The sequence below is a fragment of the Thalia democratica genome, chromosome 1, assembly GCF_965202585.1.
Source record: "Thalia democratica chromosome 1, ktThaDemo2.hap1.1, whole genome shotgun sequence".
Lineage (NCBI taxonomy): Eukaryota > Metazoa > Chordata > Thaliacea > Salpida > Salpidae > Thalia > Thalia democratica.
This window is the reverse complement of record NC_139165.1, coordinates 32,843,372-32,869,047: the sequence shown is the minus strand read 5'-3', so window position 1 is coordinate 32,869,047 and position 25,676 is coordinate 32,843,372. Positions and strand designations below refer to the sequence as shown.

The following is a 25,676-nucleotide window of genomic DNA, read 5'->3' as shown; positions in this document are numbered from 1 at the left end:
TTTCTTAATTTTTAGTTATTACTTTATTAATTAAACATACGTAAAAAATTTTAAGTAAAATGTTGAGTATTGTTTATATGTTTTTGATCATAGTTTTTTGTTCAAAGTTTCAGGATTAAAGAACATTATTAATTAAAACATTTTTTTTTTTAAAGTTAAAAAATTTATGAACTCTCAACATTAAAAATTTAAGTGGAGATATTTTATGTTGTATACCAAAACATTGCATCAGACACTTAAGAGTTATATACGTCATTTACCTTGAGGCGTTGGAATATTAATCGATAAGTAGGCAGAATACGTATTTAAAAAGACTTTTAATGCCTAATAGGACACCAACAGAGAAAAAATGAGCACACAATGTTTACACACCAAACAAGGAAAATGTTGTGTTTATATCAAGTTTTTATAAAAGCATAGAGCTTATAATTAAAATGTAAAAATCTCAAATACTTCTGAAATTAAGTATAAATTTCCTTTTAACTTATATAAATATTAGATGAATAGGTTTAAAAAAATCTTTCTTTGAAAATAAAAATTTACTCTTTAACAAATATATATTTGTTTAAAATCATAGAATAGAATAAAAACATATTTTAATGTATTTAAATCTATTTTTGCGAAAGCCAAGAAGCAACAAAACGGTTTATAACTGTTTTTTGTTCTCGCATGATATTTTTAAAAGAAAATTTAAATGTTTTTTATTTTATTTTATGTTTTGCAAAAATATATTTATTACATTGTAAATTTAAATTTTCATAATTTTTTTTCACTAAGTAAAAAGACCATAATTAAAGACCAAAACTGAACAAACAAAAAACGGCCTGTACCTAAAAAAAAAAAATTATACAAAAAAATCTACTTACCAATAGTATAATCATTATTTTAATATGTGCTGAAAAATGAGAAAAAATTTAAAGTTTGAGTCATTCTTAAAGAATTAAAAACTAAAGTTTATACTTTTTCTACAGACTCTAGCACCGATCATATAAAGCCGAACCTAAAAAAAAAAACTTATTTTAGCTGTATCATTGAGTTATTAAATTTAAAAAAAATGTTCTTTTAGATCACTTAACTAAGAAATTGTTATGTTTTGAAATTTTTAAGTCAAAAAATGTTAATCAAATGTCCCTTCATTTTAGAATTGATGTAATCAAGCCAGCTTGAAGCTTATCAAGAAGTCTCTAATATAACTATCTTATCAGGGACGAAAACTTTAAATGTAAATTTTATGAAAAGATTATATACATAGATATTTAATTCATTATTGCCATATAACGCCACATGATCCCATATTTGTCATATTTTGCCACAACTTGTCATATTCAACTTTATTTTCCATATTACATTAGAATTTTCCAAATAATGATAGTATTTAAGTTGTAATATCTAACACTTATAAGACAAACATTTGGAATTGTTGTCCTTACAATATAATTTAAATTTTCTGTTTTTATTATTTATGTTTTAGCCGCTGATAAGTAGTTCAAATTAAATAATACTAGGAGTTTTCTTGATCAGCAAAAACAGACTTGCATTCCTTCAAAAACGGTTTCTAACTATCGGTAATGTAATTGTTGAAAAAAATTGCTTAATTTATGTTAGATTAACTTTGGCAATTATGAACGGTGAGTGTTACAGCTTTAGATACATTTTATTTTGTACAAACAAATAAAAAAATAACTAACTTTAATTAAGTTAATTCAAAATAAAAAGTATTATATGTTAATGTATTTACAAAGTTTCAAATAAGACTATAATTATTTTTTTTATGTTACAAGTTTTTTTTTTACTTTCGGTTAGCTAGTAGTGAGAAATTTTTTAACAAAATAAATATTAGTTTTATAACCTTTTTAAAAATTTTGCAAACAAGTTTAACACAAAAGATATGTATATCGTGTTTTAGTTATAAAAAGCTATGAATTTTACTCTTTTGCTTATACAGAAAATAACTATACAAAGCTGAAAATCGTATCAAAAATTTTACAATCTGTTTTATTTTTAAGGGTTGTCAGTGAGAAAAATCTTGTTTTTATTAACCTGAACGTTTTTTTTTAAATTTGTAAATATAGTTGAAAAGTATGCTACGATAGGACCTTCCTGATTTTAAGAAATTAAACCAGGCAGTAAGATGATGTTGAATACAAAAGTTTTGAAACATTTCCTGTCAATATTGTTGAAGAATTCGTGCCACGATTGGTCTGTAAAACCGGGTATTGTAGCACAAAGAGAAAAAAAAGAGTTTAAAGTTATGACTCAACTTTAAACTAAGTTGACTTCAATCTTGTAGTGTTAGAGCTTTGCTAATCGATAATTTGCCTAAACTTGTTTTTGTACTTAGTTATTGAAACTAAGAATGGCATACATTACCAAAAGCACATTATTTTTATTTCAGCGTTCAAAGTTATAAAATTGGAGATACTAAACAAGAGCCAGTAATTAAGATAATTTTTTACTTTTATTTAAGTGCTCCTCCATTCAACTATTATTTAAATTTTTTTACAACTTAACTAAAAGTATAGTCAATAAAATATAAATTGGAGGTTATAATGATATTGGTTTTGTGCAAAACAACAAAATTTTTGTATTCAACAGTCAAGAATTTAACGGTAAAAAACAATAACAAAATTTTTGGCTTGGCAACGTAAAACTTGCCAAGCAAAGTATTTAATATGCAACAATTTTATTACAGAAAAAAACTTATTAAAATAAACAAAATTGAGATTTTATACAATTTGTTTTATTTTCGTTTAATATTTTATATTTTGTGAAGTCAAAATGCGCTGTTTCTTTTTAGCTTGCAACATATTGTAGAAGCAGCTGGTTTACAACTCGTTTATAGAAGCGAAAAAAATAGAAAAAGACTTTGAAAAAAACTGTTCAAAGAAAAGTTTTATGCTATTAAAATAAAATAACAAAATTTAATATTTTATTCTTTTAATAGCAGTTAAACGCGCGATCACAAGTAGGCGATAGAAAGCTGCAAGCAATTTCTCTTTTAATATTTAGCAGTAAAGCAAAACAACTGTGCTTGGTTGTGAGCGGCTCATGTTGTACTACAACTCCGTGTTTGGTTTCGTTTTAGTAAAATGGTAAATATTTCGTTTATAATTGTTCTAATTTGTTATCGTTTTAGTGTTTTACGTTAAAGTTTTTTAACTAAAAACCAACCAATAGTGATTTCTAGATTTATGATTAAACATAAAATTGCCATGTAAAATATACAAATTTCTAACGTATCAAACCAGTTAATTTTAATTTGTGTACGTAGTTAATTGTTTATAAAAACAAGTTTTTAAATAAGTCTAAATAAAGGTCTTTTTTCAGAGAAAACCCAAGACATGCGTTATGTTTAAAGCAACTTTTCAGTCCACGGCTTGTAGAAAAATGTAGTAGTAAGAAATCCGCGACTAGTGAATGATAGCACTTTGGTACCGTTTTGAAAGGGTGTTTTTTAGTACAAAAGCTCTTCTTCAAATGTACCAGGCCAACCGAGCGTACGATAGCTGTTATACCTGCCAAGCTTTGTGTAGATTAAATCAATTTTGGTCTATAGACTACTATTAATAGTTTAGTATTTATAATTTTCTTTTGTGAAAATGCAAACTGTTTTATTAGTACAATCCGATAACGGTTTAAATATTTTTTTTGTTAAAATTTTTATATATAAGTTTTAATTATAATTCAAACAGCTGTGCAAATACAATGAATTTGTTAAAGTTCATATTTTATGTTGCTTACAGTTATTTTTTTTACTTATGGTACAATACCAAATTAAAATTCCTGAGTTAAAATTTTAGTTTCAGTCAAAACCAGTTTTATTGCCTAAATATTGTTTAGCAGGATTATTCATCTAGGATTGTAAAAATTGTAAAACTAAATAGTTATGCAACAAAAACATTTTTACACTACTAAATAAACTGAAATTGCAAAATTACCTTACGTAAATTGCCAAAAGTTAGTAAAAACTTAATTTTAGATAAAATCTAATGTACATTTATTCAGTATTCAGAATAAGTTAGTTTTTGGAGCTCTAGCAACCCTGATATGTACTACTATTAACGATGTTTAACACAATTTTATAACTTTTTTAGATTTATTGTTTCATCAGTTTAATAGAAGCATCAATGTTTTGTACGAAAATTAATAAGTTAAATAGCAATCAATAAGTTAAATAATGTTTTAGTTTTTTAACTGTCGATTTAGTTAATCGATAGGTCAGATTGACTAAAAAATAATTTAAGACTTAATTAATATCAATTTTGTTTTAAACGCTTAGCTTCAAGCTTAGCTTTAGCTACTAAAAAAACTATTCGACAAGAAGTGTTGTTTATTGAACGAAATAAAAGAGCTAAAGATTTTGGTCCTATCCCTATGAATGAAAAAAACATTTTGGTTATCGATTGGTGCACCACTCCGCTCTTTTTTTGTAACAAAATTTATTAAAATTGTTATACATTAAGCATCAATGTCTTGTGTAACCAAATTAAAACTAAGTTCACATTTTAAATATTAAAATAAAACCATTTACAACTTATTTTTTGTTTTAATCAATTTTTTACAAAAGAAATACATTCGAGAGTCGGGACTGATTAAAAAAAAGTGCTAGGCGGGCTGAAATTTTCTCTAAATCATAATTGCCAGGTTTCTTACAGCAAACTTTTTCACGATTACTCGAGTATAAGGTCTTCAATCAGAAATTCAATTAGAATACATTTGGTATTTTTAGTTCTTCTTATTTTTTAACTTGGGCCGTTATGTCTTGAGAAAAAGAGAATAAGCTTAAAATTTAAAGTATAGCTTCAATTTGGTTTGGCGTGGCTAACTTTTTAGTTGTCGGTCGAGATGTACTGATACAAGTTTTACGCTGGCTAGACTGGTTGCAAGAAAATTAAAAAAGTAAAAGAATACTTCGTTTATTATAACTGTAAAGGACTATTTTCTCATAAGCACTTGTTTAATTTGTATCAAATATCAAATAAAAAATATCAAAATCATATTTTCTAAAAAAATCTCTGTTTTATATTTTTTGAATAGTTCTTTCATCATAAATGGCAAGAGACTTTGCTTTGTGAGTTGGATCAGGCCCGAGCGCCGTAAGTTGATACCCCTAAATTGTGTTGCTGCTTATTGTTTTTTAGAATTTTTGAATGTTGAGTACAGGGATTTTATTGTTTTGCACATGAATCCATATTATCAAACTAAAAGAGGTCTACCATAGGAAAATGTAAATATGTATACTTATGTTCTATTTGTAAACGAATGGAGATAGAAAACAATGAAAGCACTAACTTAGATACAATAAATTAATTACTTAGTACCATTTTTACAATTACCTGTTATATGCCCCACTTTGAAAACTTTTAATGTTGTAGTGAGCTAATTGTAAATTGGTCTATCTTAGTTTCTGTAGTTGCATACAAAATCAGTTAGAGCAACTTTATAATTTACAAAGCTCTAATATCTACTCTAGATTCAAGTAAACACAATTTACATGGGTCAATCATAACTGGTGTTTATTGGGCTACATTTACTTGGCTCCAATTTTGTAGGCTTTTATGATTAGATATTATGAAAAGTTACACTACTCTACACAAATTACAACCAAAACTTCATTAAATTTACTAACTTAACAGTATGCCTGTAAATTTTAAGTTGTATATGTAAAGAGTTATTTGTTTAAAATGTCTAATGATCTTGCCTTATATTTTGTAAATTTTCACTCTCTTTTTGCTCAGAAACTTCAATAAATAATTGAAAGTGTATAGTGTCCTTATCATCTTAAGTTATTCACTTTACTTATTAGTAAATGTTTCTGGCATTCTAACAGGTTGGCTACAAAACTTGGGAAATAAAAAAAATCTGAAAAAGTCTAAAATTTTGTATAAAAATTGTAAAAACAACCTGATTTTTTTTGAATTTTACTTTATAACAAAAATTTTCAATATAAGTTGTAACTTTTATCATTTTAAGAAGTTTTTTTTTTCAAATTTTTGTTTAGTAAATGATAAAATGTTAGTAAAATTATTACTGTATTCATTAAATTTACTCTTTAACTTGTGTTACTATTCTTTTGAATGCAATGTAAAGTCAGTCAACAAGAACCAGTTTTGGTTTATGCTACTGTATGGCATAGGGGAGTTCATTTTGATTTTTACAAGTTTATCTTATTTTGTAGAGTTTTGTCTGCGCTGTCAGGTGTTTTTAACCAGTTATAAAAATTCAAACTAAATTTTTAGACATAAGCAATCAAAGCCTGTTTGAATAATAAGTTCTTTATGGAAGGCACAAATAAAAATGTGAAAAAAGACTATTTTGATAAAAATCTATCTTCTCCCTCGTTTTTAAGTAATCTTCTGCAAATTTCCACAGAAAGTCCTTTACTAAGTTTTAAATAGATTCAATGCAGGAATTTATTAATTTTGAAAAATAAAAATGTTATTAAAAACATACTTGAAATTTTTTTATTTTAGTTGTTGTTATCATTTTTGTTTACATTTATATTAGTTTTTGCAAATTTTAAAATATTATTTAATTAAATAGGTTGATAAAAAATAATTTAAAATTAAAACTGAAACAAATTTTTACTGATTCTTTGGCTATATATGTTATATATAAACATAGATACTTTTGAACAACTATATGAGAGAAGAAATTTGAAGAAATTTATTGAAAATAATAGTAAAGATACAATAGAATAAAACAAAGATTAAATAACAGTAATAATAATGTTTTAAGTTGTTAAAATCTATAGAAAAGTCACCTTTTAACTTAAAATTAATTTACTACTAAAAATGGTCAAAAAAGATGTTCAAAAACCTGAGGAAAGTTTGCAAATAACTATAGAATATAAGGAACTAACATATCATATATTACCATGACTTTAAGAAAAAGTCTTATTGTAATTATTAAAAAAAAAACGTGTTATGTCCATAAGAAAAAAAAATTGCTCAGAAATTTTTGAAAAAATCACTAAAAGTGTATCTTCTTTTTATTTTTAGTTAAATTTTTCAAACTTCTAAGAAACAATTCTTGCATTAATGAAAAATCTCATTGTAACATTTTGAAAACAAAAATACAAATTATGTCCAAAAGAAGAAAAAAATGATAAAGTTTTTAAATTGTTTAAAGTTCACAAAAACATTAGAAAAATTTCTTAACTATTATATTAATATTTTTAACTACTTGCTTTAATTTACACTCAAAAACTTTAATAAATACTGATGAAAACTTGTTGGAGAATATTGGTTTTTTAACAAAATCATATATTTTTGTCTTATAAAATACAATAAGTATTCTTTTGAGTCATTGTTGTTTTTTCACTTGACAAAATTAGACTGGACAAATATGGGTGCTTTTTGAGGTTAAAATTGACGGTCAATTTTGTACCTAAGTTAGAACAATAGAAAACAAACATGTATAATGTTTTACATTTAACAACAGATCTGCAAAGTTTGAATTGCTTTTATAAAAACTTGTGTGTCAGGGTTGCTACAAGTCAGTAAACCTCAGAAAAAAAAAGGGAAATTTGAAAAAAAAGTTAGGAAATTTGATATAAACATGCTGTAAATAAGAAATTTTATAATTATTAAAAACTGCATTTTGCTAGTGTTATTTTCTAAAATATTTTGCTTTTACAATTCATTTTTTTTCAGGGTCTAATTAAATTTTTAGAGTATGTTAAAGTCCTATATGATCTCTTGTAAAGACAAAGTGTTATATGTATAATAAAACTGTAAAAAAAGTGATTTCAGTGTAGTGGTAAATATATTTTAAATTGAGCAGGGTTAAAATATAGAAATCATAGGTATGTTGTTTAGATTTATGTTTTCCAGAAGTTTATATTTATTTCAATATGAGTTTTAGTTTGTTGTATTTTATTTTTTTGTTGTATGATTTGTTTTGTTTTTGCAGAACTTAATAATTAAAAGTTTGTTTTTTTCTTACTTGTTTAAAAACTTCACATTACTTAAAATCTTTAGTTATGTTTTTTTGAATGGGTTTTAATTGAGTATTTGATTTATATAAGTTCTGGAAAAGTCAGGATTTTTTTTCAGCTTGTCTGTAGCAACTCTGGTCTGTGTTATAGTGCTTTGTATAATGGGCCTATACTTTGAAAAAGCAAATAGATATGTGTTCAGATTGTTGTAAAATTTTAATACAGAAATTAAATTAAAAAAAAAATGTGTACTAGATTGTACATTTAACAACAGGTCTGCAAAATTTGAACTGTTTTGATAAAGAACTGTTTGTGTTAAAGCACTTTTTTATATATTGTTCTATCTAACTTTTTACAGTGATAAAAAGACTATGAACTTTTGAGCTCCCCAACTTAGTTCCTTATATCTAAAAAACTTATTTTTGTTTTAATTAACAGTGAAAAGTAACTGTTAGCCAAATTAAAGACCTTGAAATAAGATTAAAATGTAAAAAAGTATCTTTCCCCCTATGCTATAATGATTGTCATTAAAAAAAAGTAGTTTAAAATAAGAAGATATCAATTAAATAAATTTTATTTGTGACTAATTGAAAGTAATAAAATAATATTTAATTATTTTAAGATAATATTTTAAATATTTTTAAATAATATGAGTTATAATGTTTGTTTTATTGTATTGCCCGCTTATAGAAATACATGCTGGGCAGCCATTTAACCTAAATTTTGAAAGTTTAATCAAAAAGCCTCTAATTTTGTACTTACTGGAAAAATCTGAGGAAAAATGAAAATTTATAATATAACGGGCAACAAATGAAAAAATTTATATATTTTCATTTAAAAAATATTGAAAATTGCTTGATTTTATATTTCCAGCAATAATATTGTGCAATTCATAATTTATTAGTCTATTATAATAGTAAGCTACCAGTCACTTTTTACTGTTTATTCAAACTAAAAATAATTTTTTAGATATATAAGCAATCAAAGTTTGACTGTTTTAAAGGTTTCAAATTAGAGCTTTATGTCAGAAAAACAAAAATTAAGACCATTTAAATAAAATTTCATTTTCTAAACTTTTTTAGGAAACCTTGAAATAAATTTCACTGTCTATTCTTTATAGAACTTGAAAGGTTCTGTGAGATATAAATTTTATATGTATGTGTATATTTTTAAAAAAATAAACTTAATTTTTTAGTTCATAATTTTATATTAAAATGTTCTAAGAGTTCCTATATTTATTTTTGAATATTGCCCAGAATTTTTGTAAATTTGAGGTCTTTAGCTCAGAAAATAACTTTTAGTAAAGTTTCAAATACCTGTGAAAACTGGCAATGAAAAAAAATTGAGTCTATATGTTTTTCAAGGTAATATATACTAAACTGACTTAATATCAGAAAATAAATAAAATTTAGTTTTTAAAAATGCTGACATAAAATTCTTGTATAGCTTTCCTATAACATTCATATTAGTTGAAAAATACTTTGCCTCCTATGCCTTTGAATCATACACAACTTGAACTTAAATGAAGTTTACTAGTTTTTTTATATAATTTTTTATTTGTTTGTTACACTAAAGTTTTTTAGTTAAACATGTAAAATGATATGATGAAAACATAATATTAGGTTACCACTACTACAGTTGTTTCTCAGATTAATATTTAAAAAAACTTAATTTACCTAAAAAATATATGATAATATTTATCAAGTTGAAAAAAAAGCTTATTAGTTTTTCTTGTACGTGTTTTAGTAACTATCTTTATAAATTCTGTAAAATATGTTTACATAGTTAACCCACTTATATTAAAAACTGAACTTTCAAATTTGTTTTTATGTTAAAACTTTTTGAGGAACTTTAAAAAGTCAATTTTTTTCTATGTAAAAAAATTAAATGATGTTACTTAGCATACTTAAACAAAAACTTTTACTCAGAAACTATTATTCAACCTCCAGTTTTAATTTTGTAACACATTATCAAACAGAAGACTGTATTTGTTACAAAATAAAGTATTTGATATATGTGTATTAGCTTTTTTTAAATATAAAATGTTTGTTGTTAAAAAGAGAAAAGTAATTTTATTTTAACAATAAAATTAAGTATTTTTGTGTTTGAAAGTTTATTACTCAAAAAAAAAAACAGAATATTTAAATCAAAATACATGTTATGGCTCATTTTATCAGAAATTTAAGCTAAATTTAATATTTTGAGCCAAAAAACAGCTAAAACAATAAAAACTATATTATTATGACATGACCTTTAAATGTAAACTTTAGCTCTAAAAGTTTTTAAATTTCAACAGCAGTTTTAATAGTTTTTTATTAAATTCATAGTTTCTTTTCTTCATCTTGAATCTCAAACTATTGAAGGTTTTGATGTGTTTTTCTTAATTTATGTATTTTAAAAATATATGTAAATTACAAAAAAAGTTTATACATTTTAATTTTTTCAATACTAGTTTTATGTATTATGCTTATATTTTATTTTTAATATTTGTACTTTCCTTCTTTCTAAAATCTAAAGCAAGTATATGTTAGTTCTATTAATGAAAGTTGATAATGTTATAAGGGGTAATGTATCTTATTTGACTTATACATATTTATAAATTTACAAGCAATGGCTTTAGACATAGTTAAAAGTTAATGTTCTAAATTAACATTAGCTTGATTGTCTTGATGTGACTCGGACTAGTTTTTTGTTCACTCAAGCTGGTATTTTTGCTTCAGATAGTGGCAACCATGTTTAAAAGCTTATTACAAAGCAACAAAAATTAAAATTAGCTGATAAATTTATTATAAATATAAATGCAGATAAATATTACATCTCTTAATGAAATTAGAAGGTGTTAAACATTGATGATGAAACTCCTTTTAGGTTTTCCCTTAGTACAGAAAAATATTAAGAAATAGTTTTGAACAAAACTACACTGTAAAAATTAATAAATTGTAATAAAATGAAACTAATGCTTATTTGCAAAGTTTTTTCAGTTTTATGTAGTAAATTTATAAGTTTGCTGAAAGTACAATGATTTTTACTAAATAGACACTCTAGAATCTCTTACATTTATTGTTTTATGTTAAACATGTGGCTGAATTTAGGAAAAGTTATATATATATATACGTTTATTGGATATACATAGTAAAAAAAGTAACTTGATACTCTTAGTATTGTATGACTTGAAATAAAAAGTATTAAACTTGAAATTAAGTAATGACTCAAAAGTTTTGCATTTCATTTCAGAATTCTCGTTTACTATTGCTGGGTTGCCTTTAATTATTTCAACTGTTTTGTTTTACTATATATATTATTTATACACATATTGATTAATAGGTTTATTTTAGTTTCTTAAAATAATTATTAAGTATTTTATTTATGTGGAGTTTATATATATTATAAATTTTAACCTAAATATTTGAGTAATGTAACCAAAAATTTAAAATCAAAAAAAGTTTAAAGTTTTATATAAACAGTTGTATACAAAAAAATTTACTAAAACAGTAAAGTTTCTTGCTTTTATGCATTAAATATTGAACAATTGTTTATTTTGTAAATAGGCCAAATAAATAAGTAAAATGACTGAGCACGAAAAAGTTGATAATGTTGATGAAAATGAAGCAGAAGCCCAAATTCAACTGGTTGAAGACTTTCAACAAATGGGTTTGGACAGTAGAATTTTAGAGGTTAGTATATTTATTTTAAATTTTTTTAAGCATTTCCATGTTAGTTTTTGCTTGTTTCTATTATTAGATTATAAAAAAAGTTCATTTAACCTTAAAATTATGAATAAACTTAATATGTAAGTTCTCTTTGATGTCTTATTTTGAAAGTACTTAACTATTTTTTTTATTTATATTTTATGATTATCTTTATTTTTTTTAGCTTTAAAAATAGTTTATTAGTTTATAGCTTAAATTTTTATGAAAGTTTATTAGAGTTTTAACAAGTTGTTTTTATTTTTATTATTGTACAAAGCATGTAAATCACCAAAAATTATTTAAGGTTCACACATACTATTTCTATAGGTTTTTGAATAATTGTAAAATTACGGAAAATAAAACACTAATTTTGATAAGGTTCAAAAATAATAATAACCCTATTTAAGTCAATTTTTTACTTTATGCTAGACTGTTTTATAAATACTTAACAATTGTTTATGTTATCTGTTATTTGTTATATTATAAAACATTCAAAATGTTTTAAAACATCAAAAGAATACTCTAAAAAAATTGAGGTGACTCTTCAATAGTGGAAGAAAAAATATTTTTTAAGAAACTTTGTATTTTGAAAGCTTTTTTTTAAGATGTTACATTTGAAATTTTATATAATAATAAATAATTTTGAAAATTAAACTAAAATATTAATATTCTAAAAGGTAAACTTTTAGTTTTTACTTTCAAATAAAAATAGATTTTAATTTTTTGTGAAATAAAATCTGTTATCCCTCTAATGGCCCTAGTTGCATAAAGTTTCTGAACTATTTAACAATGTATAGTACACTTCTTGTAAGTTTTAATCCAGTTTGAATTAATTAAATTACCATGCTTATTTACATTTTTCATAGAAAATAGCCTGTATTTTTAAGTTATATTGTTTAGGCTATTTACAAATTTAACCTCATTTAAATATGTTTATCTAACTTTTTGCATATTTATCTGAGCTACTGCATGTTCTAAGAGCACTGAAATTGACTTTGTTATGTGATAAAAACCAAGTAACTAAGTTTACAAGTAATTAAATTTTTATTTATGTCTAGTTTAAACATTTTTTTAATTTATTTCAAAATATACATTGTTTTTAGAGTTATTGGCCTTTAAACATTTTTTTTTAAGAATTTGAATTGTCCAATTTTGAATAGTTGTGCACCCATTTACCTTAAGTATGTTAAAATGTTATTTCTAATTCCATTTTGCTATTATTTAAATCAAACTGCTAGTATTTTGGTAAATTTATCTGTGAATATTATTAATTTAAACAAACAATTTTAGTTATTATGCATTTAGTTGAAAAATTAAACATAATTCTTAAATTTTTTCAGAAATGGGTTGTAGTAATAGCTATTGACATTATAAAATTTATATATAATATTGTAAAGGTGTTATAGTAGTTATTTTGTTGCTAAAAGTTTTATACCTGAAATAAAATTCTTCAAATCGATAAACATTTTGAAACTCAAATTAAAATTAATAAACTTTATATTTTATGTTATAACAAAAATATGTAGTTTTTCTTGGTTTATATATCTATTTGAAATAATTGCAGCTTTGTAAATGATACTTTTTGTTCATTATTAATATTTTTATTTTATATTTTATTTATATTTTTTCAACAGTATGGAACAAAGTTAACAATGTTTCTCCTAAACAAGGCTAATCAGAACTATAAGTGAAAATAACTAAAATTGAAGCACAAATATATAAACCATATTGTTTATAAGTTATGTTGAGCCTTGGTTTAGACTGAACAGTGTTCACTTTGGAACATATTGTTATTTAATTATGTAATAGTAAAGCTATCATTCTATTTATTAGATGAAGCACAGTACTTTATATTTTTTAGTTATTTGTTATGTAAATATTTATATGTTTTTAACAGGCAATAACTCAGCAAGGATGGAAGGCGCCAACCCCAATCCAACAGAAAGCAATCCCTTCCGCTCTTGATGGAAACAACTTGGTTCTCAAGTCAAGGACAGGTTAGTTACTCTTTATATTATAGTTTGTACAGATTATTTAAGGGCATAACAGGGAAATCACTTTTTTCACAATTGGATATTATTTTATAGAGTTTTAACTAAGCCAAAAGATACTTTTTACTGATTTAAAAACTTCAAAATATTTTTTGAAATATAGCAGGTCAAAGTTGGAGGCAACTATAGGTTCCTTATGTCATGGTAGGTGCAAACTAAAATGGCAATAAAAGCCTACTTTACTAAAAATCTATACGTTTTTTTAGATAAATACCCCAAACTTTTGGGAAATGTTCCTTGCAATATTTAAAAAATTTTGTAGGAAAGAATTTTTGAACAGTTACAAAAAAAAAAGAAAAAAAAAACAGTCTTTTTTTTAGTTTTCTTGATGTAAAATATTTATTTCTATTTTTTTTTAAATTCTGCTCCAAGAGAATTTTTAAAATATTAATAAGAAAATTACCCCGAAAGTTTGAAGGTAGTTATCTCAAAAAACGTAGGAGAAAATATATTTTTAGTGATTTCTAGTTATTTGATGTTTTAGTTTGCGCCTCTCATAAGGAACCTATTGTAGTCTCAGACTTTGATTGGCTATATCTCAAAAATTGTTTTGAGTTAAATAAATCTGTAAAAAGCTCAATAAATAAATAAACTAAAACTCAATAAAATAAGATCAAATTGTGAAAAAGGTGTTTTACCCCCCTATGCCCTTAAAAATAATGAACAATCTTTCAAATATATACGTTCTTTTTAAATATGATTTCATTGTTAACTGATAATCTGTTTTTTAGAGTAGAACATAGTTTTAAAAATATAGTTTTATATAAATATAAATAGTATAAGTTATAAAATTAGTTTATAATGAGATAAATGATACAATGAGCTACATAACTCCTAACAGACACTGATTTGTTTAGTCTCTTTATTTGATTAGTTTTTCAATTGGTAATGAACATTTTGTAAAAATAATTTGTAATGAAACATAATACAATGAACTAAATATTTCTACACAGGATCAGGAAAGACTGCGAGCTACATCATTCCAATCGTCCAGAGGCTGCTAGAAAACAAAAGAAATCCAGACTATGGTTTGTTTGAACTTTGTTTAAGTTTTTTTAATTTTGTTTGTGTTAAAAAAAAAGGGGTTAATCATTAAAAAATAGTAATAGCTACTTCATTAAAGCAAAAATTGTTTACTATAAGTAACTTTTATGGAATAAAGCTTTGATATTTCTGTATAGAATAATGTTTTTATTTTTGAAGCATTGAAAAAAACTTGAAAGATGACCAACATTTATCTTTTTTCTGTTTTTTTGTACTATAACTTTTCAATGTAATAGTCATACTTTATCTTCAACTTTAAAATATTTATAATTTGGTTCATAAAATATAAGTAAAAATTTTGTTCAAAAATTATTCAAAAGTAATATTATTAATGAAAAGGGGATGTTCTAACAAAATTTACAGATTTTAATTTAAATAAAACATTTTAAATAAACAAGTTATGTAAATTGTAAAAAGGTTACTTGAATGTTCAGAACATTTTAAACTTTCAAAATTACAATCTTATTGCCCTTTGATACAAAACTTGTTGAACTTTTTACTCTTACTCCTTGTGCATCAACAAATTGCTGAATTGTAAAAACTACCTAAAACTAAGATAAAAATTAACTACTGTGAAGTCAATGTAACATGAATAAGACCAATTTACTTAGTTTAAGAGTATCGACATAAAAATAAAATTCAGTGTGTTTTTTGGTTTTCTGTTTTCTGCCCACATGTTTTTTGTTTTATACATATTCTTTTTTACTTTCAAGAATGATTTTAATTATATTGTATTTTATGCATGGTTTTTGTAGCAAAACTTGTTGTAATAATTAAATATATTAATTAAATTATTCAATAATTCAATACAACATAGTTAGGTAGAGAATATGTATTTAAACATATCAAATATCTTCTCTAAAGCAGTAATATTCTTGTGTGCGTAGAAGTTATTTTACTTCACTCAGAATATTTACTGATGTAAAAAATATTATAAAAGTGATGTTTGTTTGATAACTTGCAATTAAAAAAGCTAGTTGTAACATAAATTAACAGTTTTTAACCCGAAGTTATCAAGACACTCGAAACACTGAAACTAAGTGTTTTTAATATTAGTTACATTTTATATAGCCTACTATACTCAGCATCTATTGCTCAATACTGTATACAGTTTAAAAAAAGGTGAAGACCACTGCAATTTTGAAATATATTTTACAGTAAAGTTAAACGCATATCAAATAATTTACTAATAAAAATAAAGCAATACTTACGCATCTACTTTTACAAGTTCTTAGTAGTAACTATACTAGTATTTTTTTAAACAAAATATATTAATACAGAAAAGAAGATATCAGTGTTGGTGCTGGTGCCACTGTTAGATCTTGCCAGGCAGGCACACAAGATGATAGAGGAGATCTGCAAATACACCAATGAGCAGGTAACAAGTGTGAATTTAGCCAGCCAGAATAAGGGTAACGAGGCAATCGACTCTGTCAAGTTAGTGAATATTCAGTGATTTTTTTAATTAGTTTGTGGTTTTGCCTATATACCAAACAAGTTGAGTACTAGTATTGAAATGTTCCTTTGTAGTTTAATTTCTAATTACTAACAAATTTACAGATACTTTTTTGATTTTGAATTCCAAAAAGTTTTTATTTGACACATTGTTTTTTTTTTCACAAGCATTTATCTGAAATAAATATTTAGCTAATAGAATAAAACTTAAAACAACATCAACGCTTGACTTAACAATTGGCTATTGCAAAAACATAATACGAGTTTCTAACTATCAGATCTGTTTTGAGATTAGTTGTTCAACTTTAGTTAAAGTGTAAAAGTATGTTGTATTGTGTAGAGTAGATGCACAAAACTGTGTTTATTTAAGTCATAAGTTGTAACACTATATGAAATAGAGTGCTCAATATATAAGAGCTTAATTTTTAAAAGCTGATGTTGTTAAGGCCATAGGGGGGGGGTCCACTTTGTTTTTTACAACTTGATCTTATTTTGTAGAATTTAATCTGAGCTATCAGACACTTTTAACCGCTTAAAAAAACTCAAAGTAACTTTTGAGATATAAGCGATCAAAGAAAGGGCGTTCAATAGGTTCCTTATGGAAGGCGAAAACTAAAAATGCGAAAAAAGACTGTTTCACTAAAAATCTATCTCCTCCTTCATTTTTTGAGTAATCTTTCTCAAGTTTTTACAGAATGTGTATCATTAAACTTTAAAGAGATCTATTGTAGGAATTTTTTAAATTATGAGTAATAAAAAATTATTGTCAAAAAACTACCCTTTTTTTTAGTTTTTTGTGGATAAAATTTTTATTTTTCAAAATTTTAAAAATTCCAACATTCAGATTCTTCAAAATAGTATAAGGAACATTTCCTGAAAATTTGAAGTCTCTAGGTCAAAAAATGAAGGAGGAGATAAGTTTTTAGTGAATTTTTAAATTTCCGAGAAAATTGACCCCGAAAAATTTGCGGTCCATACGTTTGTACCGGAAACTTTTTACAAAAAATAAAATATCTCAAAAGTTAAATTATATTTTTGAATTCTATAAAAACAGGCTTGTAGTTTGTATTTAAAGCTTTCATATAAAAGCCAAAGTTATTTTTTGTAAAAAAAAAAGTCGGACCCCCCTATGGCCTTAATTTAAGTCTAAATTTGCAATTTATAACATTTTTAATCTTTAACACTTCATTTATTTCAACTAAACTGTTATTATTTTTTGTTTATTTATTAATCATTTATCTAATAACTTTTCGCTTCACACTCAATTTAAAACAAAATCCATAAAAAGCACAGTTTAAGATCATCAGTTATTAAGTTTCATTTAGGTTTATGTTTGCAAGTATGTGTTTATTTATAGTTTTGAAACCTTTAAGTTAAACCTTGATGTTAAGTTATGAACCACAAGTCTCACTTTAAAAATACTACAAGTCTAAGCTTAATTTTTCTTCAGGCTCAAACGTTTTTTCAAGTGTAAATTTTGACTAAAATTTATTTTTTAATGAAAACGAAAACAGTATCACGGTTTATAAGATTTAATCTGAAAAAATACAGCACTTGAAAGCCTTGCTTTGTTTTCATTTGTTCATTTTCTCCAGGCTCAAGCTGAAGCAGAAGCCGGACTTCATCGTCGGCACCCCCAAGAAGGTGCTTCAGCATATTACATCAGGAAACATCAATAACTTGTCGACAACCATCGATTTCGTGGTGGTCGACGAGGCCGATCTGGTGTTCTCGCACGGCTACAAGGAGCACATGGAGAAGCTGATGCAGGTGATGGGCGAGAGCAGTAGGAAGAGGCAGACTTTCCTCATGAGCGCCACTTTGAACGAGGTGCGTTTGTGTTGCATAAAGTTGTTTGATTAAAATGAGATTAAGGAGTTTTGACTTTGGTAATTAGTTTGTTGATATATTGTTTTGAAAAGCTGTAATATATACTGTGCTAAATATAGTGTAAATTTTTTATAAAAGAAATTTAAAATTTAAGAATTATAATTCTCATGATATTAAATTTAAAGTATTTCGACTTAATTAATAACAAAGTTTTTTAAATTTAAATACTAGTTTAGAATATTCATAAATTACATACTTGTTGAGAGGATATTTAAAACCATCAACTGGTGATGCAATCAATCACGTAAACAGAGTTATATTGTTTCTGAAGTCTAATTTCTTTATTTTAAATGAAACTCTAACTGCATCGATAACCAAAAAAAGCCTATAAAATATTAAGTAAATTTGATTGCTCACCCACTCATTATGACGTCATAAAGCGTCACCTTTCATATGACGTCATAAAGCAAACCAAAAGTTTTCACCACTCGTTCGTTAAAACAAAACAGGACGTTGAAATGTTGCGCGAGTGGCTGGTCAAGGATTCCATCTACATCGACGTTGACCAATCGGGCCTTCTCGCGCTCGAAGATCAGCTGAAGCAGTCGATGATATATAGTGAAACCGAAGAGGAGAAGTTCCATCAGCTCTACGTGGTGGCCGGGTTCAAGCTTTTCAAGGGCAAGACGCTGATATTCGTCAACTGCACCAATAACAACGTGGATAAGTGCTACAAGTATGTTGTTTTTTTGTATTATCAAGTTTTAGCATTCATTTTGTTTTTCTAATTGTTAATTTTTACAGCGGTTAAAACCATTGTAGTTTTATTTAATTCATAATGTTTATGAATAAAATGTGTACAAGTATTAATAGCGACAGATTTGCGAGTGATTAAGATTTAAATACGTTGTCCATTGAGACAACATTAAGTTAAGTTAAACATGTTGATCTTAAGTTCATGCTTTTACAAAAAGTTTTTTTTATTTTAAGAATAGTTTTCAAACCTCTTAATATTTACAGATTGAAGCTGTTTTTGGAACAGTTCGGAGTTCGTTCTACTGTCCTTAATTCGAAACTTCCGTTGAAAAACAGATGCCAAATTGTTGAGCAGTTCAATCAGGTATTGCTGCGCTTGTATTTATTGATTTGATTTTAAATTATTAATGAGAAATAATAATAATTATGAATAATACTCAAGTATGGATTCTAATTGTATTGCAATTTAATAAAATCTAAACTTTGAAACTAATTATAAAAACGTCAAATTTTAATATTGTTGTTGTCGTATTAAAAATTATGCTAAGGAAGATATTTTATGGAAAATATTTAGTTGTCTGTTTTTTTATTAGCACTGTAGTGTTTCTGTGAATGTTTAAATACCAATTAGTTCAAACTACGCATTACTTCAAATTTTAAATCAAAAATATACATTTTATCAGCCTATAAAATCCAAAAGATTTTAAGTTTAGATATATTGGTTAGTATTCCATGTTTTTATGAAAAAATTAACACAGGGGCTGTACAACTATATGATCGCCACGGACGAAATTGATCTCCCGAAGCTGGACGACAAAGATGAGAGCAAATTCAATAAAAAAAAGTTGGTATTCTTTCATCAAATATTTTTTAAAGCGTATATGTTTATTTTAAATATTTGCTCAAAGCTTGAAAATTGGTTTAACAAAATGTTTTCACAGCAAAACTAATATAAAATGTTTACAAACGAACTTGCAGTAAGCCCAGCACAAAATAGGATCTAAATTTTGATAATAAATTATTATTTTTTCCACACAGAAAGAAGAAGGAGAAGCAGCAGTCGCGCGCGTACGGTGTCACTCGTGGGATCGACTTCGAAAACGTGAAGAACGTCATCAATTTCGATTTTCCGCACTCCGTCGAAAGCTACATTCATCGCGTCGGAAGGTACTGTTTGATGTTTATCTATCGTAAAATCAGTGAATAAAAACATTAGATCTAACTGTTATACTGTTTGATGTGATATTCATTGTAAAATTAATGAATAAAAAAATCGATCTAACTATTATATGCTAATCTAATGTTAAACGTAGCTGATTTCATATTTGTCAAATTTTCAAGCTGAAACTTCTTGATTTATTTTTATATTTATTTTATTTACTTAAACAAAACCAAAACACACAGAGCTGCTAACACTCTTGCTGCTGAAACAATGCTTTTAACTATTGATTTATTTCTGCCTGTATAATGTTTGATGTATCAGTTTTCATACTTTTCGTATTTTATAAAAGTAAAACTTTAATTCATAGGTAAAATTATGAAAACGTTATGGTAAAATAGATAAAATATATTTGTTTAATCCAGAACTGCTCGTGGTGACCAATCAGGAAACGCCATCTCGTTCATCCTGCCCGAAGAGAAGCAGCAGTTGGTTGAAGTTCAGAGGAAGCTGGCCAATCGGAAGCAGGTGAAGGAGGAGGACAAGCCGGTGAAGGTGATGCGCATCAGCAAGCAGGCCCTCGACAACATGAAGTACAGATTCAGCGTGAGTTAATTTTATTTTTAAGTAGTTAAAATTATTTTGTGTCTATGTTATTTTTATTTGTTATTTTATAAGCAGTTAAAATTGTTGTTTATCACTCCAAATTTACTTTAGTATTAGCGAAAAGCATGATTGAATTATTTGAAAAAATTAATTCCCGTGGACTTGGAAACTAACTTACCCTTTGCTTAAAATTTAAATATTTCAACCTCAATTGTATATCTGCTCTCGACCAATATTTTTAATTAACAGATTGTAAGTGAATCGACAGAATATGAAAATAATTGTATAAATAAAACATCGCGTTAATAATAAAACCCCCCAACGCAGGACATCTACCCGCGCATGACGAGGGCGAGGATCAACGACGCGATGAGGAAGGAGCTGCGCACGGAGATGCTGACCAACGAGAGGCTGGTGGACTACTTCGCCAACAACCCCAACGACCGGCAAGTGCTCAGGCACGACCAGCCGCTGCAGCAGAGGAAGGTGCAGAGGCACCTGAAGAACGTGCCCGATTATCTCAGTTGGTTTTCGTTTGTTTTTTTAAAGTTTAATTACTACTTAATAATTTTTGTTGTTTATTAATCAATAATATTAAATGCTGCCCGATTATCTCAATTGGTTCTTGTTTTTGTTCAAATCCTGTATTAATAATTCTCATAATTTTAATTTGGAAATTTATTTAATACTGCTAAGTGACTTATTGAAATACATAAAATATATTGGCAACAAATGTGCCCGATTATCTCAGTTGGTTTTTGTTTGTTTTTTAAAGATTTATGCAAAAAAACTGCTGCAATCAGTTTGTATTTGAGAGTTAAATTAACACTACCTGATGATTATTTCAGTTAGTTTTTGTTTGAATCTTATATTAGTTCTTTTCAATATTTTTGGTTAAAATTTTATTTAATACTGCTAAATGAATTTTATGAAATAAGTAAAATATATTGAAAACGAATGTTTTTAACTCAAATAAAAATGTTCTTAACCATTTTAGTTATCTTTTTTAACACAATTTTCGTAGGAAGTTATAGTAATTAAAAATACATTCCTTGATTCGAAGCATTTAACTTAAAAAAAAAAATTAAATACTCCTGTATGCAGAAGGCAAATAAATGTTTTAATAAAAAAATACTCATTAAACAAACTATCAACTTTACTAAATAATTTTTCCCCTCAACAGTGCCGGACGCGATGTCTTCTTACTACCAGAACAAAGCACCGAGTCACGACCAGAAGAAGAAGACTTCGAGGAACGGGCTGCGAGGAAAGAGGAAGGCGCAGGACCCGCTCAAGCAGATGTTCAAAAAGAAGTAAAATTTTTAGGTTGCATTGTTATGCGGTAAAAAGTTAAATATCTATTTTTGAAAAATGTTTTTGATAGTTTTATAAAATATTATTAAAACCCAGTTGTTTTAAGATAGAATTTAAATTACTATGATTTTTGCTTTATGACAAAAAGACAAGGTTTTTTTGATAATTAATTAGAAAGTTTTATTAACAGTTTAATTTTGTGTTTTGAACATCTAGTTAATGGTTTTAGGTTTTCTAGGAAATTGTCTTTATCAATTGACTTGGTATTTAACTTGTAGGATAATTTTTGAAAAAGTTTATTATATTCTAGAACACTAAAAATTTTGAAAAAGTTTTATACCGTTCAAGTATTTAAAGAACTTTTAATAGATTGTGCTGTTTTGAATTATTAGAGCTCAATTGTTTTATGATAAAGTATTGAACATCTAGTTAAGGTTATCTTAGAAACTATTTTTGTCAGTTGAACTTTAAATATTTTTTAAAGGTTTCATTTAATTTGAGCACTTTTATTGAAATATAAGTTTTTAATTGGTATTGTAATGACTCTTTTTTGATTATAGTGTTTTCAATTTTAAACATTCTTTTATTGTCACTTCGTATGTTGAATAAAGTTGGTATATAACTATAACTATGAGTATGTTTTTTAGTAAGTTATCTAATAAGTTAATAAATAAGTTATTTTTTTTTTAAAAACTAATATCAAAGTTTGAGTTTGAAAATGTTAAATATATTGCACCTTTCGACACGGTACTTTTTATTGCTAACTAGAGAGCTCCAACTATTGTATTCACTATTTAGCTTTTCCCACATAGTTTTTGTACAGCACTCAAACTAAGGGGGGCGATATCGTCCCTACTTTGGGAAACCATTTATTATGATAAGTTTGGTTTTCGCCCAACGGTGGGCAATACCGCCCCCTTTTAAAAACACTGCTGTACAGTAAGTATTCAAACTTGGTATCTTAATAAGTTAAAAAAATTAGATCTTTGTTTTGATTTTGGGATAGTTTTAAATTGCATTGAAGTTTTTAACAAAATTATCAAACTATGACTTTGTTGCTGGCTTGAAAACTTTGTTGTTAGCATAGGTTGGATCCTACCTATTTTACGACTTGGTCTATACTGTAGTTATTTGTCTAAGCTATCAAATGCATTTTATACTTTTACAAAATTATAACTAGTTGAAATATAAAAGGTCAAATTCAGTAAGTTCAATTGGTTTCTTATAAAAAGTGTAATTTATAATGACTATAAAGTATTTTTTCAAAAAAGGAAATTTTTAGTTTTGATAATAGAATTTATTTATTTTTTAATTATGAGACAAATGCTGTTAAAAACCTGCCTTTTATTGAGTTGTTTTTCATAATGGCTTTGTCTCAAAAACTAGTTTGAAAGATTCTGATCTGTATGAAGTAGCTTATAATTCAAAGACTAAGCTTTCATAAATAATTCAATGACTTTTTTAAGGTGTTTTTCTTTCTATATCCTTAGTTTTTTTAATGAATTTAAGTATTTCAATATTGAATGTATCGTAGCGTTGACCAGGGTTTAAAGGTCTTTTAATATATATTATGTTAAAATTTTACGAGTGAGAAGTACAACTAGTGAAGGAAAATTTAAACTTACGTATACCAAGAGAAAATTCCCTAATAAAGTATTAGTCAAAAGAGTACTAGCCTCTTTTTTAAAGTTTGTTCCAGTGAAAATTAGTCTTTAAAATCCAAACAGTACTTTGTTCTCGTCATTAAGAAAATAAAATAACAACTAATGCATGGTTCCCAGAGGGGGCCATGTCAAATACTCAAGGGTCCATGAGAAGTAAAGGAGCAACATGACGTCGTAATTTGAAAATCACACTGGATATTCTTGATCTGCAGATAAAAAGCAAAAAAAAAAATAAAAAAAAAGGCCTTAAGTGTTTTAAAGTCTTAAGTGTTTTTTTAAGTAATGATGTTGGAGAGGGCCAAAGCTTTTTTTAATTTCTTTAAAGAGGGCCTTTTGAAAAAAATATTTTGGGAAACCCTGAACTAAAGTTTTATGTTTTCTTCAAAAACCTTCATTGTTTTTTTAAACAAAGTTTCATAATTATATATATAAATGTATACTTATGTCTGTAAATTTGTTACTAAACTTCTTTTTATTGTATACCATACAGAAGTCTTTTTTGTCTCCTAACCATAGTATAATTTTAAGAGTAGTAAAATATTAACAAATAGTTTGATACAAGTAAACAGTGTTATTTCACACCTAAAACTCTGATTAAAGTTATTTATTAATAATTTAATCAGAGTTAATACTTTCGACCATCTCTAAATAGGACAAAGAGATATGCAAACAAAAACTAAATCATTTTTTATCATAAGGTTTTCGCTAGCAGATTTTTAGTCATTAGTTTAAACATCTACTTTAGACTGTTGAGAACTAACATTTTTAAATACTATGATACTTTTGTTCAAAACACGTGTACATACAAAAGTTTTTTTTGCGCTATTTCAAACAAATTTTTTCTCACTACATTTAAAAAGTCTTTCAGTAGCTATAAAATTTGTTACCATAATATATTAGTGCTTAATTAACTATTACAAATAAATTAAACAAATAAAGTTCAAGCACAAGTTAGATATGAGTAAATTATTATAAGATTAGCGCAGCAAAGTTAAAACTGATGTTTATTATAAGTCGTGAGTGTGACGAATTTTAAATGCAAAGTACATAAAAAAATATGCTATGTAAAAATATTTATTTACATTTTGTTTATGCGTATGTTACCCTACTGGAGGATTATTTAAATTAGCATAAAGTTGTATCATAAGGTATAATGATCAAACCTCATGTTAAGTTGAGCTTAGCCTTTGTACATTTTCGCCGGTGTTTTCGTTAAAGATAACTTGAAATGATTTACTATTCATAAAAAAATGTTATTTTACTTAATTTAAAATATACCCACAATATTAAAAATTTGCGCTTTAAAAAAAAACGTAAAAATTTCAGGAACATCAAAAAGTTAAGCTTAAAAATACTGTTGATAAAATTTGTAATTATTTAAATTAAAAATATAAAAACTTAAAAACTTCAATCTAGTATAAAAAGACTTACAAAAAGCATAGAAATAAAAATTGTTAAGAAAACAATTAAAATAAATTAAAGAATAAAAGCAACAACAAACTGTAATGCGGTTCTAACAAACATAAATCTATCTTTTGTTTTATTGTCTTATAAAAAGCGCTTCTGTGGACTTATGGGAAACGAGTTCAAACTGATCACTCTAAAACTAAAAAATGATAAGTGATTAGCTTAATTATTATACTTATATGCAACTTTTATGAATACGAGTGTGCGTCAAATGTTAATTGCCTATTTTTTGGACAACAATCAAGATTCGACGTTCAAGCGATGAAGTAGCAAAGTAAATGGATCTAATATTAAATAAACAAATATTTATTTGTGTATTTTCTTTCTAATTTGTTGTGTAAAAAGTGCGGATGTGTTTATCACTGTTTAATAATGTAAACAATGAACTTCACCGCACGATCAACAATAACAGCATCCGAGACAATCCTACGACCGGTTTCGGATGCTGTTGTTGTTGATCGTGCGGTGAAGTTCATTGTTTATATTCGATGGCATAAAACATCTCAACTTGTTGACGATGGCCGAAATTAACATTTAAAGTTATTTTCAAAACTGTTTATAAAATATTTAGAGTTAAGTGGTTTAAATTTTGATATTTTTATTTTTGTAAGATACACGTTTATATAAAAACAAACAGATATTTGTAAAATAGTCACATATCAGTTTCATATTAAAAATATTAACCTTCTTTATTCAACTACT

General features: G+C 25.8%; 1 protein-coding gene across 1 annotated transcript; it reads left to right on the top strand.

Moving 5' to 3' along the window:
• The first annotated feature begins 11,504 nt into the window (after nucleotides 1-11,504).
• LOC145833395 (putative ATP-dependent RNA helicase DDX56) lies at nucleotides 11,505-22,161 on the top strand. Its single transcript, XM_082940577.1, has 12 exons — nucleotides 11,505-11,613; nucleotides 13,526-13,625; nucleotides 14,633-14,707; nucleotides 16,004-16,160; nucleotides 17,774-18,008; nucleotides 18,518-18,744; nucleotides 19,029-19,128; nucleotides 19,523-19,608; nucleotides 19,803-19,931; nucleotides 20,349-20,529; nucleotides 20,857-21,052; nucleotides 21,713-22,161. Exons 1-12 carry the CDS (start codon nucleotides 11,506-11,508, stop codon nucleotides 21,844-21,846), a joined length of 1,728 nt encoding a protein of 575 aa, XP_082796703.1. The 5' UTR covers nucleotide 11,505; the 3' UTR covers nucleotides 21,847-22,161.
• The last annotated feature ends 3,515 nt before the right edge of the window (nucleotides 22,162-25,676 follow it).